Source organism: Phoca vitulina, unplaced genomic scaffold (assembly GCF_004348235.1).
Source record: "Phoca vitulina isolate PV1807 unplaced genomic scaffold, GSC_HSeal_1.0 scaffold20, whole genome shotgun sequence".
NCBI classification, from domain to species: Eukaryota; Metazoa; Chordata; class Mammalia; order Carnivora; family Phocidae; genus Phoca; species Phoca vitulina.
In genome coordinates this window covers 23,798,579-23,816,024 of record NW_022589723.1, presented here as the reverse complement: position 1 = coordinate 23,816,024, position 17,446 = coordinate 23,798,579, and the positions used below count along the sequence as shown (strand labels likewise).

At 36.4% G+C, this 17,446-nt stretch overlaps 2 protein-coding genes across 5 annotated transcripts in view; one reads left to right on the top strand and one right to left on the bottom strand.

Annotated features, from left to right (window-relative positions):
- Positions 1-17,446, bottom strand: part of TCF12 (transcription factor 12) — a 372,079-nt gene that overhangs the window by 160,824 nt on the left and 193,809 nt on the right. The window lies entirely within an intron of this gene.
- Positions 13,377-16,852, top strand: LOC116640221 (guanine nucleotide-binding protein G(I)/G(S)/G(O) subunit gamma-11-like). The gene has a single exon (XM_032417049.1). The coding sequence runs from the start codon at positions 15,956-15,958 to the stop codon at positions 16,175-16,177; it is 222 nt and encodes a 73-aa protein (XP_032272940.1). The 5' UTR covers positions 13,377-15,955; the 3' UTR covers positions 16,178-16,852.

Genomic DNA, 17,446 nt, shown 5'->3' with positions numbered 1-17,446 from the left:
TTATATATAAAAAAATTAAAGAAACCATAGCCAGAATTTAAACCAAGGTAGTATGACATCAGTCACACTTCAGGAAAGTAGCTTTTATACTTATAGTAATGAAGTAGCTCTTCTGCTCATTCAAGACAGATCTTAAAATTATAGTAATTTGATAGACCATTTTCTATGAAAGTTATTAATACCTAATTTAAGATCTGATTTCTACAATAAAGAAGGAATTGATATACTTTTTTTCTACCGCTTTTATTTTATTGGATTTTAAATATGCTGACAGTTGAGTCTCAAAGTATTTTTTTTCCTACTTTAGTTCTATTTTTCTTCATAAGCAAAACTGCCATTAAAAATAATAAACCTGCATGGTTAGCAGTTTGACACTGATGCCAAAGAATGAAGAAATTTGGAAACTTAGTACTCAAATCAACTCACACCTGGGAAAAGAAGTCAATAAAAGTTCTTACAATTTTTTACTTCATCTTCTGTCCCCAGGTTTCTTCTCAGTAATGATCACAACTAAACAAAATACCTGTCTCCCAGCGATTAAATTGTATAGGAAAAATAAAATAATGCAGCAGTCTAAATGAAATGAGAATGGCAATTATTATATAAACTATACTAAAGTGTAACCTCTCAGAGGACGAGATTGTATACCTCTCATGTATCATGTAAATAAATGGTTACTAAAACAAAATCCATACTTAGAAAATATTATGCAACAATATCTGCCAGAGTAAAAAAAATAATACATAACTTGTGAATCACTGAGTCCCACAATCTTACTTACAAGTCAGTCATATTAGGAACCTGGAATTTATTTGTACATGAGAAAAGGTTCATATGCGGAATCCAGGGTTAGTATAGTGTGCCAGTTAAAAAGCATAAGCTTTGGAGTCAAGAAGACCAATATTTCTCTATCACTACTAACAGTATTAATAAAATACTTAACCCTGGTATGCCTCAGTTTCTTCATCTGTAAAATGAGCATAAGGATACCTACACCTCACAAGTTTTCTTGAGGATTAAATGAGATAATGTTATAGAGACAGAACAGAACCCAACACAGTAAGGTCCTATGTAAATAGTAGCCTGGTGATTGGACTGAAGTGAGAAGGAAAATGGCATTTTCCCCTTCTTTTCTGGGTATAGGTGGGAGGAGTATATCTTCTTACCTCTCGCTGTATAATCCTCTCCTACCATCTAGCATCCCTCTGCTCACCTGGTGCCCTGGGTGCACAACTCTTTACTATAGATCCCTGCAGTGATTGGTCATCCACGGTCTATTACACCTCCAAATAACTGAATTCCCTTCTCCCTCAATTCAAACTTCTCTCCTAGGAACTAAGCAATCCAACTTGACTAAGTTTTAATAACACATTACCATTCTGACAGATTATGTTTACTAACCCAAACCAATCACTGGTAAAATATAAGACAACAAGAAACAAAATCAAAATTCAGACAAAAACAGACAGACCAGCCTTTCCTGAGAATTTGCCTACAGACCTGCTCTTTTAAGTCATTTCTATTGTTCACAACTTCTTCCAATATAATCCACATCTCCACCAGGTTCTGAATATTTTCAAAATAGATTCCATGGTAGTGTGTAGATAAAGACAGCCAGTTGCTTATAAGCTACCAATGTCACCAATGTTATTGCCAATTTCACAATAACTATAAAACTATATATTTTGATGTTAAAACCTTAGAAATTATAGAATTTTTAATTTACCCTGATCAGATGCTAACATCTAGAAGAAAATACGCCTGTTTCATTTATTTGCTCATGTAGTTCATTTCTTAAATATGTGAATGAAATGCATTAAAGGTGGTGAATATCAATAGGGACCAAACTGTAATTTTTAACAGAACTTTGAACCTTTGACTTTCTTCAATTTTTCCTTAAAAAGGGTGGGGGAAAAAAAGGGTGGAAAACCATTACCCACACTATGAAGTAAATGGATTCCAAAAGAATCTTTACTTCTAAAACCACAGAAATAAATCTGAAAGCTCAAAGTATTATCAGCCTACACCAAAGCTCAATCAGACATTTAACTCTGGCTGGTAATTGTTTTAACTGTCATGCAATATATACAGAGCAAAATGAAGATGCTCCAGGTTAATTTGCGATTTTTGTTCCTCTTTGCATTTTGTTCCCCTTATTTTAGTTCTGAGTTTGATAAGGAAGAGCTTTTACTCATTCATTTATTCAACTCAGTATATACTTATTAGCACAAGGCATAAGGGTTCCAAAAGACATAAAACAATTTAAGAGTCAACCAACTATATTATGAAACCAAGAACACTGTCTCTTTGAGAAGAAGAGTGGGAAGGATCAACACAGAGATTTTGTCAAACTAGAACCAATTTTGTGAGAAATTCATACATCCTAAAAATGCTTAAAAAGCTAAGTCTTTCTGCCCCACCCATCCCACCATGACCTCCCTTTAAAATCATAATTACTTAGTAAACATTACAGTAGGTTAAATAGCCTATAATTTTTTCACTGGCTGAAAAGCACCTTGGGATGACTGCCAGTCATAACCAGTTCCCTTCAAGTACCAAGCTCCTGATGGAGTAATAAGTAAAAGATCAAGCAATACATTCATATGTCAAAGAGCAAAAAGTAATAACGTTACTGAGATAAACATGCTTTCAAAAAGGGATCACAATGGTGATGGGTATTAAAGAGGGCACGTACTGAATGGAGCACTGGGTGTTATATGCAAACAATGAATCATGGAACACTACATCAAAAACTAATGATGTAATGTATGGTGATTAACATAACATAATAAAATTTAAAAAAAAAGGGATCACAAAAATAAATTCAGTTGTTAGGCTTATATGGTTCTCAAAATTTAAAACGATTCACTACAGTCTCCTATCCCTATGAGAAGGTCATTACCAAAGCCCAAGACTCTATTTCAAGGTCGGGACCATAGCCAGGTTCACCTCTAAATTTACCTATCAAAGGTTGTTCTGTATCTTCTAGCAGACAAGACTCTCAACTACAGTACTCCTTTCTTGAAAGGTAAGGGAAAGCCACTCAAGAAATGTCACCTTAACTATTTACTACTAAGTACCACTATTATGTTTCAGGCAAATACTAAAAGATATGGATACAAAGATAAATAATAAATGCTCAAGGAATTTATAATTCAGTAGAAAAAGAGGTGTACACACTCTCTATGATAAAACACGATTTAAAAAAACTCAGTGAGTTGTACAAAGTATTAGGAAGTATAAAAGAGGCAAAGACTGCCTCTATCTGAAGTCAGAGAGGTTATATATGAACTGATTCTTGATAGATTAGAACAAAGTCAATGGCATTAAACAAAGGCAAAAATGGCAAAGTGAATGATAGTCCTAGAAATAAGGAGTTGCTGTGATATGCCAGGAGTGAAGAGTACTTGATAAGAGATGGAGATGAAAACAATGAAGTGAGAGCTAGAAAATGAAGATTCTTAAGTGCCATGATAAGGAACCTAAACTTCCCCTGTAGATAGGGCACAACGGACAATGATATAGGGAGATCTATAATAGCTTCTTGTCATGAAAAAGTAAAATTCATAACAGAAAACTTAAAAAGCATTCAAACTGAAAATCATGTTTAAGTTAAATGAGCTTACATTTTATTTTTCTCTTCCCACTTAGAACAAATGCGCTGTGTTCCTATAGCTTAATCTGGAACTTAATGTCTACACAATATTCTATTTTTATTTACATTATAAGCTTATTAAGCACAAAGTCTGAGTCCTTAATAGTTCTCCTGAAGATAGTCTCTTTCATCTTGGTATTTGCTACATTCTCAAACACAGCATTTAACATATAGAAGGCACTCAATAAAATATGAAGAGATGGGTGGTATATTAAAACTCTTACAGAAAAAACAATTAGAATTTGTGCTATACCAAAACAATTTCACAAAAATGAACTGCCTGTCTACTGGTTTTCCATAGAAAATCAGGGCTACCCAGGCCTTACTGAAAGGATGGAATCTCAACTGCTATACTCCCAGCATATAGCAATCTAAGCTACTCTAGGGCAGCTCCTCTGTATCTGAACAGTTACAGAGATCAAGTTGCAGCTTGGCCACGCACAGGCACAAACAGCAGATAAATCTTAGGGCATTCCAAGTGCTAGTGTTCTTTGCTCCAACTTATCTGCCAAAGAAGTCATCCACCTTCAGGCACAGGGTTAATCCAGGGCCTATCCCTGAAAAAGCTACCTGAGGCTTGGCTCCTTTGCACTATGATGTCAGATCACTGGCAAGTCAGATCACCTGGAAACTCAAGCACGGTCAGGCCACAGGGCCAGTTTGGCATGAAGGTTATTTGCAGCCCCAAAGCTTCCTACTCAAACCTAGGAAGCTAGAGACCTCAGCTGCCAGAAGATTCGTGTTTCTGGACTGAAAAATTTCCAGTACAACTCTTCATTTCCACCTTCTCAAGATTCCTCTATGCCACACAGGCAAACTATGAAATCTTACCAAGGTCTGCTGATCAGTTGTCTCTGTGTCATCTTCCCTCAATAAGCATATACCAAGGGCCTCAGTCTAAATTACCTCCCTCTCTTAGGTCTCAGGGAAGGATAAGCATGCCACTACCCCCCAGCGAATCCAAAATTTCTTTTTTTATGCCTGCAACAAATCCCTAAGAAAGGCGGTTGGCACTATGTTTTCATTGAGTTTGGCCTGAAACTCACTGGGATTCAGCTACTCCATGTTTATGTCCGGGGTGAAATAATAAGACATTCCAAGAAGCCAACCAGAAGCATGTCAGTTTAGCCCTAGCCAGTTCTGCCACAGGTAAGCTTCATCTGTATAAAGCTAAAAACAAAACCCAAAATACTAGAATGGGATTAGAGCAAGTCAGAAAAGGGATGACATTCAAATATGCCTTCACCTCAAGACCCCATACATGAGACTAAGACCACGCACACTGCACCTGGGACAGGATGTAAATGTGTTCTTCACTCACTGAAATTCTACATTTCTGTTGACAATTTTAGCCCAGTAACCCACACACTGCAATTTAAATCTCCTATTATCACATCAACTCTTTTTTCCCTTGCCCTTAACAACTCAATAAATGTTGGGAATATTCTGAAAGTGAGGCTGGATTCCAAGTACCTCAATCTTAACATCTCAGCTTCCTCATTTGTATGAGATGAACCAAGTCTATTTTTAGCTTTCAACAGCCAACACATCCATTCTATCTAGGTCCAGCCCAAACAACCTATAAAGACAGACTGAATCTCTTAAATTAAAGGGTTTTGTGGAACTGGACAGAAGGCAGCAAGGCTACATTACTAACTCCTGCATTCTTTTCTTTCCTATACACAAGAGACTCACTTTCCCCAATTAAAAACAAATTTTCAATCAAATTCCTAAGAGCCTGGTCCTAGAGAAATTAAGTAATGGGCACTATGGAAAGATGATTCCAGGTTCTTGGGTGCCTAAGTATTTGTTTAGATTCTGTATTAAAAACAAGAATGTAGGGGCGCCTGGGTGGCTCAGTCATTAAGCGTCTGCCTTCTGCTCAGGTCGTGATCCCGGGGTCCTGGGATCGAGCCCTGGATCAGGCTCCCTGCTCCACGGGGAGCCTGCTTCTCACTCTCCCACTCCCCCTGCTTGTGTTCCCTCTCTCGCTGTCTCTCTGTCAAATAAATAAATAAAATCTTAAAAAAAAATAAGAATGTAAAAAAAAAAAAAGAGAGAAAATGTCATGCATATTAGATTGGAGACTATAAATACTAGCCAAGAAGATTCAGGGTCTTCTAGTTTCACACTATTTGTGACAGTATTCTTCCAGAGCTTTCAAAGGTCCTTTTTCCTGATTATGGTACACATAAAATGCTTTAAAACAGAATCCTTCAAAACAAAATTTTAATAGATGAACACAAAGTCTTGTTTTTTTTTGGAATCCAAATTGACCACGTTAATTAACTCTTTCCCACTGTGTAAGCGCTTTACTGACCCTTAGAACCATTGTCTTTCAGGGCAATCCACTATGACACTAATCAGATATATTATACATTGTTATGTTAACATGAGTATGCATGTTGAGAAAGCTATGTCTTTATAACTTGCTGGGTAGTTTAGGAGTCATTTTTACTTTTTCCAAATTTCTGTAGTCCGGTTTCCTACAACACTGAATGATCTACGTATTTTCTTATTAGAAATATCAGGACCATTTGGATCTTGATTTAAAATATTACTTCGTACATTATATACAGCTTGATGGCCATTCTAACCTCTTTAATTTTGCTCCTTCACAAATTAATGTTTCCTAGATACCCTAGATGTATTTGCATTGAATAGGAATTCCTTACGGGTGACATAAGTACAACTGTGATTTACGGTAATGTGTAAATTATTTAAATAAGAATCTTTAATGACATTAAATAAATCTCATGACCTTAAATTAGCAGTTTTTATTAAGAAAGGCAGAAAGCCAAGTAAGCTACCTTTGACATTTCTATTCATTTGTGATATACAATAGTATTCAGTGTTCATCTCAAAAAAACCTGAAACACTACTTTGGACAATAGGTTAAATAACCTGAACTAGTTTAATTAGTTAATAGTTAACCTAGGCCACAGGTTCAAATTAACTAAATATAAGTTAAAATACCTTATGTTAAGATAAGAAAAATAAAAATTCTAATATTCTTATATTAGTCTCCAATCTAAGTGCATGACATTCCTTTTTTTTTTTTTTTGAGATTCTCATTTTTAATACAGAATCTAAACAAATACTTATGCACCTGAGAAAAGCATAAGCCAAGTACAAAGAATTACAGAATTATTCATTAAATACCATAAAACTTAACAGACGGTCCTATTTACAATATTAATAATTATCATTATTGAGCATGCTTCCAGCTAACTGCTTCATAGGAAATAAGAAATAAAAATTTTTAGAAGATCAGATGCCCCATTCCCTTCCTAAGACAGGATCTTAGTACCTTTATAATAGCTGACATCTTAGCCCTTCTAGCTTTCCCCAGCTGACCCCATACACTGAAGCACAGCTACAAATGCCCAAAGAAAGAAGACCCACTGGGGAAAATTGTACTCGGCTCAGCTTTGCATGCATCAGTGGGCTTCACAGTTGATAAATATACCCTACAGCCAGATTAACTGACACACTGAAGCAAAAAGGGAAATTTGAGATTTAGCCACTTCATCTTAAACCTCTTTTTAAGTAAGGGGTGGTTTGTTTTTACTTCAGCTTTCACATATACAAAAAAATCTGTCCCTAAGGACTCATCCACATTTCTAATGCTAATCATTTAAAAAAATATTTCTAAAAAAATCTTAAATTTATAATGCACCAGTTATGATTTTAAAAGATCCATAATTACAGTCTTTGTTTTTCACAAATGACAGAATTTTTGACAACACAGAAGCATGTATGTTTTTATTTACTATTAGCTCTTTGCACCCATATTTTAAAGCAAGACTTTTTTAAAAGCTTAGGAAAATCTGACAAATTAGGTAGAAACTTTAAAAATGCAGGGGAAGTTATGAATTAGCCTACTGATATTTTTTCTCAACTCCATGTCTAAGAACCCTCCCCTTTTCTCTACCCAATTACCTCAAATGACTCCAAGCCAGAACTTCCACTAAGGAGTTGTCTGCCTAAAATACCTAACCCCAAGCACCACCAGAATAGCCTCACCTAGATTCTCAAACTCTTCTTGTGGAAGCAGCTTCCTGTGACTAGTGAAAATCTAAAAACTGCAAAAGAGTTTCCTAAGTAGGATTAGCATTTTAAGTGAGGGGAAGGAACTTTTCACATCTAATTGAGATTATAAATGGCAGTCAACCTGATCCTTAAACCTCATTTCTCACTCAAGTAAAAGTGAGGATAGGCTCAGACAAAATTTGTTGTTGCATCTCTGGGGGAGAAAAGGTGACAATGATCAGCCCCAGGTGAAGTTTAACCACTAAACAATTAACTTTGGGACCTTCCAGTATTTTTCTCTGACATGCTTACTCTCTTTCTCTCACCCCAGGCACCAAGTGTTACATGCTGCCCTCTTGCCAATATTTTTCAATGTAAATACTCAATTCTGAAATGTAGATTACTTTGATTTTTAGATGCTTTCAAGTTGCTGATGTCCTCAAGAACATATATACAGCTTTTTGGCCTGTGATGTTCCCCACCCACTCTCTATTGCCCAAAGGTACAACAGTGCTGTGCACACAAAGCAAAGGACAAATGTTGACAAAAAGACTCTTCTTCTCACCATAAGAGACTATGGACTCTGAGAAACAAACTGAGGGTTCTAGAGGGGAGGAGGGTGGGGGGATGGGTTAGCCTGGTGATGGGTATTAAAGAGGGCAGGTTCTGCATGGAGCACTGGGTGTTATACGCAAACAATGAATCATGGAACACTACATCAAGAACTAAAAAAAAAAAAAAGAAAAGATTCTTCTCACTTGCTAATATCATCATTAGAGTGGTATGGTTTCCTAACACTAAAAGTTCAAGAGACATTCTTCCTTTAGAAATACATGGATTTTCAGTGTTTTAATAGGCTCCAAGGGTGACTATTTTGGTACAGATTTCCATTAGAAATGTTTCTAGAAAAATAATCTCTGCACACTCTGGCCCTTCTCTTCCTTCTGTCATCCCTAACCTACACACTTCTACATTTTTAAGATTTCCTTCAATTAATTAATTTATATATTCAGTGATCTATTTGTACATGTATTTTTAGTTAAACTTTTCTTTTGAGATGACTGTAGATTTATATGAAGTATGAAATACTGGAGAGAGTCTGTGTACCCTTTATATATTTCCCCATCTTGCCATATCACAACTAGGATATCAACATTGACTCAATCCACTTATCTTATTCCGATTTCCCCAGGTTTTGTTGTTGTTGTTGTTGTGTGCATGCACATGTGTATGTTTAGTTGTATACAGTTTTATCACAGGTGTAGCTTTACGTATTCACCATCACAAATCATGATACAGAACAGTTCCATCAGCATGTAAGGATCTCTCGTGTTTATCTTTTATAACCACATCTACCTGTCTCCTTAACCCCTGGTAACCAACTATCTGTTCTTGAATCTTTAATTTTACCATTTTAAGAGTAGTATACACATGGAATCATACAGTATGTAATCTTTTGAAAGTGGCTTTTTTTCACTTAGCCTAATTCACTCAAGATCCATTTAAATTTTTGCATTGTTTAATAATTTACTCCTTTTTATCGTTGAATAATATTCCATGGTATGAGCATATCACAGTTTATTTAACCATTCACCCAGTGAAGGACATTTGGATTCTTTCCAGTTTTTGGCTATTACCAAGCAAGGTGCTATTAACATTCATGTAAATTTTTATTTCTCTGGGATAAATGTTCAAGAGTACAATTGCTGAGTTGTATGGTAATTGCATATTTAATTTTATAACAAACTGACAAAATGTTTTCTATAACAGCTATACCATTTTACATTCCTAATTAAGTTTTCAGTTACTTCCTTAGATTAAATTCCTTACTGGCAGAGTTAAGTAGAGAAACAATATTTTTTTTAATGGGTATATAAATTCACCTTCATAAATGTGTTGGGACACTGTTTTCCTTTCCAAGTGTATCATGGTAAACTGGAAAGGTAAAAGCACATTGTATAAAGAAAACAGTATGGAAGTTCAGATGAGCTGCAATGTCCTAAAACTGTTCAGTGTAGCAAGCTGACCAAAGGAATCAGGGACAGATTATAAGAAAGATATAAACAAATAAAGAGAGTACACACAACATAAAAATTATGAATGGATATCTATATATATCCCTTCTGTATCTCTGGGGAAAACGTACATTATGAGCAGACACCTGCTACTATGCTAGTACCTGAAGATGTTTTCTAGTATCTTGGTAAAACACCTAAAAAGATAGGGGCGCCTGGCTGGCTCAGTCAGAAGAGCGTGAGACTCTTGATCTCAGGGTCCTGGGTTCAAGCTCCATGCTGGATATAGAGATTGCTAACAAAAAAAATAAAGTTTAAAAAATATTTTTAAGGGGCGCCTGGGTGGCTCAGTCAGTTGGGCATCTGCCTTCAGCTCAGGTCATGATCCCAGGGTCCTGGGATCGAGCCCCACATCAGGCTCCCTTCTCAGCGGGGAGCCTGCTTCTCCCTCTCCCTCTGCCTACTTGTGCTCTCTCTCTGTGTCAAATAAATAAACAAAATCTTTAAAAAAAATATTAAAAAAACCCCAAACACAATACTTACATTTTTTTTTTTTTTAAAGATTTTATTTATTTATTTGACAGAGACAGAGATAGCGAGAGCAGGAACATAAGCAGGGGGAATGGGCAAGGGAGAAGCAGGCTTCCCGCTGAGCAGGGAGCCCAATGTGGGACTCGATCCCAGGACGCTGGGATCATGACCTAAGCCGAAGGCAGATGCTTAAGGACTGAGCCACCCAGGCGCCCCACAATACTTACATTTTTAAAAAGATACCTCATTGAAACCTTACTGTAAAATGAAATAAAACAAAAACCTATACTATGTTCCTATCTTGTCTAAACATACAGATGTGCATGTGTGCATGCACCTGCATACATATACCAAGAGTAAAAATGTTCTCTGCACTGAATGTTGTCACTAAGTGACTGCACAGTTTCCTGTGACCCTTAGCCTATATGTAAGGAAAATTAAAAAAGATGAGAATTCTTTGGTGGAAGCATATTTCATTGTATGTAAATGTGACCAAAAAATTACAAAAATCATCATATAGCAAATATAGGACTACATTTTCTCTTAAATCTTCAGACAGAAGAGAGCCTGGAAACTGAAGATGAATAGCATATCCAATCAGAAAACTTCTCAAACACAAACCATTAAGGCACTTTACATGAAAATTACATGAACTGTACCAAAACTCCATAATTTACATTTACCTTACAAAAACTTTTCTAGAGATTCCCAGGTTGAGAGTACAGACTCTCACTAAAGCAACAATGCACTTTTCTGATGATTATGCCATTATCACACTATCCTCTCATCAAAGATTCTTTCTATAGACTCTTCTCCACAGCTATTCTCTGCAGATTTCTCTCTCTAAAGAGCTGCCCCACTGCCACATCTCCACTGGGTTACCTAAGTTTCATCTTTTCCTCTCCTAATGTGCTAGTTCAACTTACTACAGCTACAATTTTATATTGCTATTTTGAGGAGTTTTTAAAAAAATTCAGATTATACAAAACAAAGGGAACACCAAGATTTCAGATGAAGGAAATCTGACATTTGCCTAAAAAGTCAATTATCAGTATCATTATCTGAAGAGACAAAAACAAGAGAAAAACAACTAATCTAGTGAGTAACTTACCATTCTGTACAGAGGCAATAAAACCCTAGAAATTTTAGAAATAATTCACCACTACCACAACCACCAATCACTTTGTCTGGATATTCAAAACACACATACACACACACAACTCTGTTATGTTCCACAGAATTTCACACACACACGTATGTATCATTTGTTACCTCTTCAAAAACTGACAGTGTTGCTACTGTTTAAGTATTTTTGTTACATTATCTAGAACAAGATTAGCACACTACAGCCTGTAGAGCAAATCCAGGCCACCAACTGTTCTTTTTATAGCCCATGAGCGAAGAATAGTTTTTTACATTTTTAAATGGTTATATAAGTACCTACATAATATCATTGATTTTGCCTCCTGGACTGCAAACCCTAAACTATTTACTATCTGGCTTTTTGCAAAAAGGTTTGTTGACCCCTAATCTCAGGGATCAGTGTAGAAAAGTATGTAACAAATTAATATAATTTGACTATAAACTAATTAATTTAATTTGCAGTATAAAGTGGCCTTGTGCTCTGCTCCCATTTAATGGTGACTCCCTAGAAATTTCGTACCATCTGAGGAGTCTGACAATCCTCCAGACATATTCTCAAAGTGAAAAACAAGTATGTAATATAAGGATGTCTGTTACATATTTCACCATACCACGCATATGGCAATAGCCAAAAAAACATTTCTCAAGAAGAAAGAATTAAAACTCAGCCTGGTGTGTGTGTGTGTGTGTGTGTCACACACACATATATATATATATCAGAAAGCCTTAAAATATAGGTAGAATGGCAAGTTCTACTGTTCATAAAAACCTAAAGTCCCAAATAACAAAAACAAAACAAACACAACATGAATGCCACAGAAAACGTGAGCTATAAAAAGCAAAGGCTGGGGGCACCTGGGTGGCTCAGTTGGTTAAGCATCTGCCTTCGGCTCAGGTCATGATCCCAGCATCCTGGGATCTAACCCCACATCGGGCTCCCTGCTCAGCGGAGAGCCTATTTCTCCCTCTACCTCCACCTGCCTGCCTGTCTGCCTATTTGTGATCTCTCTCTCTCTGTGTCAAATATATAAATAAAATCTTAAAAAAAAAAAAAGCAAAGGCTGGGGGCACCTGGGTGGCTCAGTTGGTTGGGTGTCGGACTCTTGATTTCGACTCAGGTCATGATCTCAAGGTTGTGAGATCGAGCTCCATGTGAGGGTCCCACGATGGTCCCGTGGCAAGTCTGCTTGTCCCTCTCCCCCTGCCTGCCCCTCTGTGCACTTGTGCTCTCTCTCAAATAAGTAAATAAATAAAATCTTTAAAATAAAAAGGCTGAATTTTGTAAGGAAAAAAAGAAACATGGGAAGAAGATTATAAAAATGGTAGACTGACAAGCAACAATCTTTTGAGGGGCTTCACAGAAAACATAAGGCTTATTAAATAACAGCAACTCAAGTACAGAACCTATATAACTGAAGGATCTGAATACCTTCAAACAATAATATTTCCACAATATAAACCAAAGCAATTAAGGATATGCTTTCAAATTTTAAAAAAATTCACTTTCATCCAGTGGCTAATTAAAACTTGCATAACCATTGTGACACTAACCAAGCTAGTACTAACTTTTCATTTTGAAAGGGTAGGTGGAGTACCAGTTGCACCTCCTCCTACTTCTAGCCTTTACGATAACCATATATTTCTCAACACATACTACCGAGAACCACCTCTAAGATCCATTCCAGTTCAACCATTCTTTGAGAATTTTAGTATTTAAGTTTTTAACAAAATACTCAAAAAACCGATAGTAAATGATAAAGGCATCATTATAATACCACATAGAAGGCAAGATCTGATAATGCTGCTGTAGGACTTTCCCTAATTGAAAGAGTGCCCCAATGGGCGCCTGGGTGGCTCAGTCGTTAAGCGTCTGCCTTTGGCTCGGGTCATGATCTCAGGGTCCTGGGATCAAGCTCCACGTCAGGCTCTCTGCTCAGTGCGGAGCCTACTTCTCCCTCTGCCATTCTGCCTACTTGTGTTCTCTCTCTCTCTCTCTGTCAAATAAATAAATAAAATCTTAAAAAAAAAAAAAAAAAAAAGATTTGAAAGAGTGCCCCAAATTCTTAACTATGTGCCATAGTGTGGTTCTCAGATTATACAAATCTAGGAAAACTGTAAAGTTTACAAAAGTTCCTCTTAAAAAATCATTCTTTTGTTCTCTAGTAACCAAGTTAACCGCATCCCACTACGGGCATAGTTCACGTTCACTTGGCTAGAATTAGACACAAACAATGGGAAGATTCAAGGAAGAACCATTTATCAGATTTATGCCACTTACCTATGATAAAACTGTGCAGAGCAGAAAGGATTACTGTTGATCACAGAACATACACACGTAAGTGATGATGAGCAAATGGACTGGGTTAAACAAATAAAAATAAAGGTCCTCTTTATAAGGGTCCCTAGAATTATGTTTGCAATGCTGCAACCTCATGAAAATATTCACTAATAACCAGAAAACTTAAAAAAAATAATCCCAATGAAATAGCCCTCAAAGACAATGTGGCTATCTCAGGCCAGAGTCAGTGATGTTGTTGGTCAGTCTTTTGTTAAATATCCCATTATACAAAGCAAATACAAAAGAAACCATCAAAAGTTGAGTATCATGCAAGAGACACAAAATTGCATGAAGTCCTTAAAAATGATGTGAGAGAACCATTTAATTAAACACAAAAGCCACTGACAGATTGGAACCTAAACTGAGTTAGAGTCAGTTAATAACTAAAGAGAAAATCAAGAAGGTTCAAATGTAAGGTAAAAGACATTTCTATATTACCAAACAATTTTCTGCGGAAAAAAAATACACCAAAAAACTCAGTAATTAATTCACTCTTTGTTCACTTAAGACCTTAAAGGGGATTATATAAATTACTGTTTGTTTTCTTAATATTAGTTTTAATTTTCAAAATAAAGCCCCAAACATTTTTTTCCTCTATCTTCTGAAATCTTGGCATCTCTTTTAAGTAATTCTAAGTAATTCTTCTAAGTAATTCATTCCAGGATTAATTATGCTTAGATAAAAGGGACCTGAATCTATACAGGAGTACCCTTGAAATGCTGGAACCCCTTTCAAAGTGAGGCATTAGTACTAGCTTGGTCTTTCCCAGACTGGGTAGGAAAAAAATAAAACACAACAAAACACATTAGCTAATCTCTGTCTCATAGGAATGGTTTCAGAAAGAATGGCTATCAGGTCATTTTAACTATGGAAAAGAAGATGCTTTTCAGGTTGTGAAGGCAAAGTAGGGACAGGGAAAGAGACAATGTTGCCAGGTACAGAGTATTATTAAAAAAATACATAATTTCACTGAAAGAAAACATTCCAAACCACTAAGGAATAAGGTATTCTGTAATATGGTAGCCAGAGGGACAATTTACAATTTGGGAAGACTGGAGTATGGGAAGGAAGTAGAGAGGAAGAGACAGTAGTAAACTCTGCACCTCCCCCTCCTTTCCCACTTCTCAAATTTCCTCTTGGCCCAATTTGCCTCTCCAGTTATCTTATTCTCTCAACAAATACTTTTACGGGGAAAGAAGGAGACCTGATGACACTGTTTGAACCCCTCGGATCTGCCATGCCTAAAATCAATCTACTTCTAGCTATCTGCAATATGTGACTCAATACCACTTTTTATCAAACACAGTTTAAGTTCATTTCTGTCATTTGTAAGAGAAAGAGTCCTAACTAATAGACTGGATTATGCTACTCCACAATAAAACTTTTCCTGATCACTTCTAGTTGTATCTTATTTTAATCTCTTCTGAATTTCTGTAAGAACTTCTTCGTATCACTCACATTCTACCATGTGTAATAATTATTGACATTACTTCTCCTACCACACTAAAACAGTAAAGTCTGTAAAGACACACTGAATCTTAAGTTTATATTCTGCCATATGGTACTTTCACACATTAAAGGGCAGAAAAAAGGCATGAATGGGTACATGAAGGAGAAGGAAGAAAGTTTTCAACAATTCAGAACGGTTAACGAGGGTCTAAGCAGTAGCACGAGAAAGAAAAAGATACAAGAGCTATAATGTGGAAAAAGGAGCAAATGGACAAATGGTTGCACATGAGAGGTAAAAAAGGAAAAGATGCAGTGCAGTTTCTTAGAAAGGAGCTACGGCTAAATTAGAATCAGGAAGGTTGGGTCCATGTTTCCTCATTAACTACTGATTTCATTTTTCTTGGCTCTGGTTTCTTCAATGGTAACTAGGTCTCTTTCACTCAAGTTTCTCTCAGTGCCAACATTCTGTGTTTGTAAGCAGCCAAAGATCAGAGAATGAAGATCAATGAATTTATAACCCATATCCTTTCTTGAAATGGGAGGCTAATAAAACACTGGAGAAAAAAAAATAAAACACTGGAGAAAGTATGAAGGCCTCATCTTATGAAATACTGTCAAACCAGATACTAAGCTACACTGTTTCCCCTAAGCACAATTATACTCATTTTCATTATCTCATCTAGTGAAGGAATTTCACGTACATCAAAGTTAGAAATCTTTTGAGGGCTGGTGTGCCGCTCTCCCAGCCTGTCCACTTCCAGAGCTGTCCCCAGGCCCGGTTCTGGGGCAAAAATGCCGGCCCTTCACATCAAAGATTTGCCAGAAAAAGAAAAGCTGAAGATGGAAGTTGAGCAACTTCGCAAAGAAGTGAAGTTGCAGACGCAACAGGTGTCTAAATGTTCTGAAGAAATAAAGAACTACATTGAAGAACGTTCTGGAAAGGATCCTCTGGTGAGAGGAATTCCAGAAGACAAGAATTCTTTTAAAGAGAAAGGCAGCTGTATTATTTCATAAATAACTCTGGAGAGAAATTTGATCCTCAGTAGAAGAACTAGTTCGTTTTGGTTTTCTGAAATAAAACCAAAATTCCTTTCAAAGAAGGAAAACAAAATTTAAGGACTTTCTTAAACACTTATATTGATATGGTTATGTATAAAAGCTGTGTGCTTCTCATCTTCGCTCACTACACCCCCTTGTTAAGAGGGCAGAGAGTATCAAATGTACAGTTATGGAAATAAGGACATTACTTGTGCATGACTCACTTCTTTCAGTATATTGCTTGATGCCTTAAATAAAGTTTTATCTCTGGAAAAAAAATCTTTTGAGGGCAGAGTTCTATTGTGCTTTGATACTCTGAAAATGGTGATTCTACATTTTTTGTGACTCTAGGAGAATTCTGGATTAATCAGAAATTATACTGCAGGCAGGATGAAGTATACAAAACAGTTTTCTTTGAAACTGGTTGTTTGAAAGAGCAAATTATTTATAGGAAAAAAGTGCACTTGGGTTTAAATTCCCAGACAAGCCCACAAAAACCTATTTAATCTATAATGAAATGAAAATAAAGCATAGTAACTGCTATTGGAGGGGGCCCCTTAAACTCTGAGGTAAAGGGCAGGGCTGAGCAAACAGACATCAAAGGAAGGACAGTTGGTTTGTTTATAATACTTTTTTTAAAAGATTTTATTTATTTTTTGACAGAGAGAGACAGAGCAAGAGAGGGAACACAAGCAGGGGGAGTGGGAGAGGGAGAAGCAGACTTCCCACTGAGCAGGGAGCCCGATGTGGGACTCGATCCCAGGACCCCGGGATCATGACCTGAGCCAAAGGCAGACGCTTAATGACTGAGCCACCCAGGCGCCCCTATAGTTTAAACACTTTTACAAGATTTAATAATGTACTTGAACTGAACCCAAGCTGCAGTAATAGCTAAGATGTCTAAAATAAGTTACAAAAATATATACAGCAATATCATTAACATTGTTGCTATTTTATATTTCAGAGAACTTTCATGTATTATCTTTTATTTTTCCCTTAAAAACAACCAAAAGCATTTCCTAGTGTGTGCTTCATGGAAAAGTAGTTCCTCAAAGGCTAATGATTCTTTTTACAAAAAGGCTTCTATGTGTCATACGAATCTGGGATGTGATGAGCTGAAGAAAGTTAAATAAGCTTTTCCTCCCCTTTTTTCCAAAGCCTTTAATATCCCAAAGTACAATCTGAATATCTAAGAAGGGGCACATGATATACAATGTGTCCCAAAGTTATGTCACTATGGAACCA

Coding starts and splice junctions, on each gene's coding strand:
- LOC116640221 (XM_032417049.1), top strand. CDS start 15,956: ATGCCGGCCCTTCACATCAAAGATTTGCCAGAAAAAGAAAAGCTGAAG.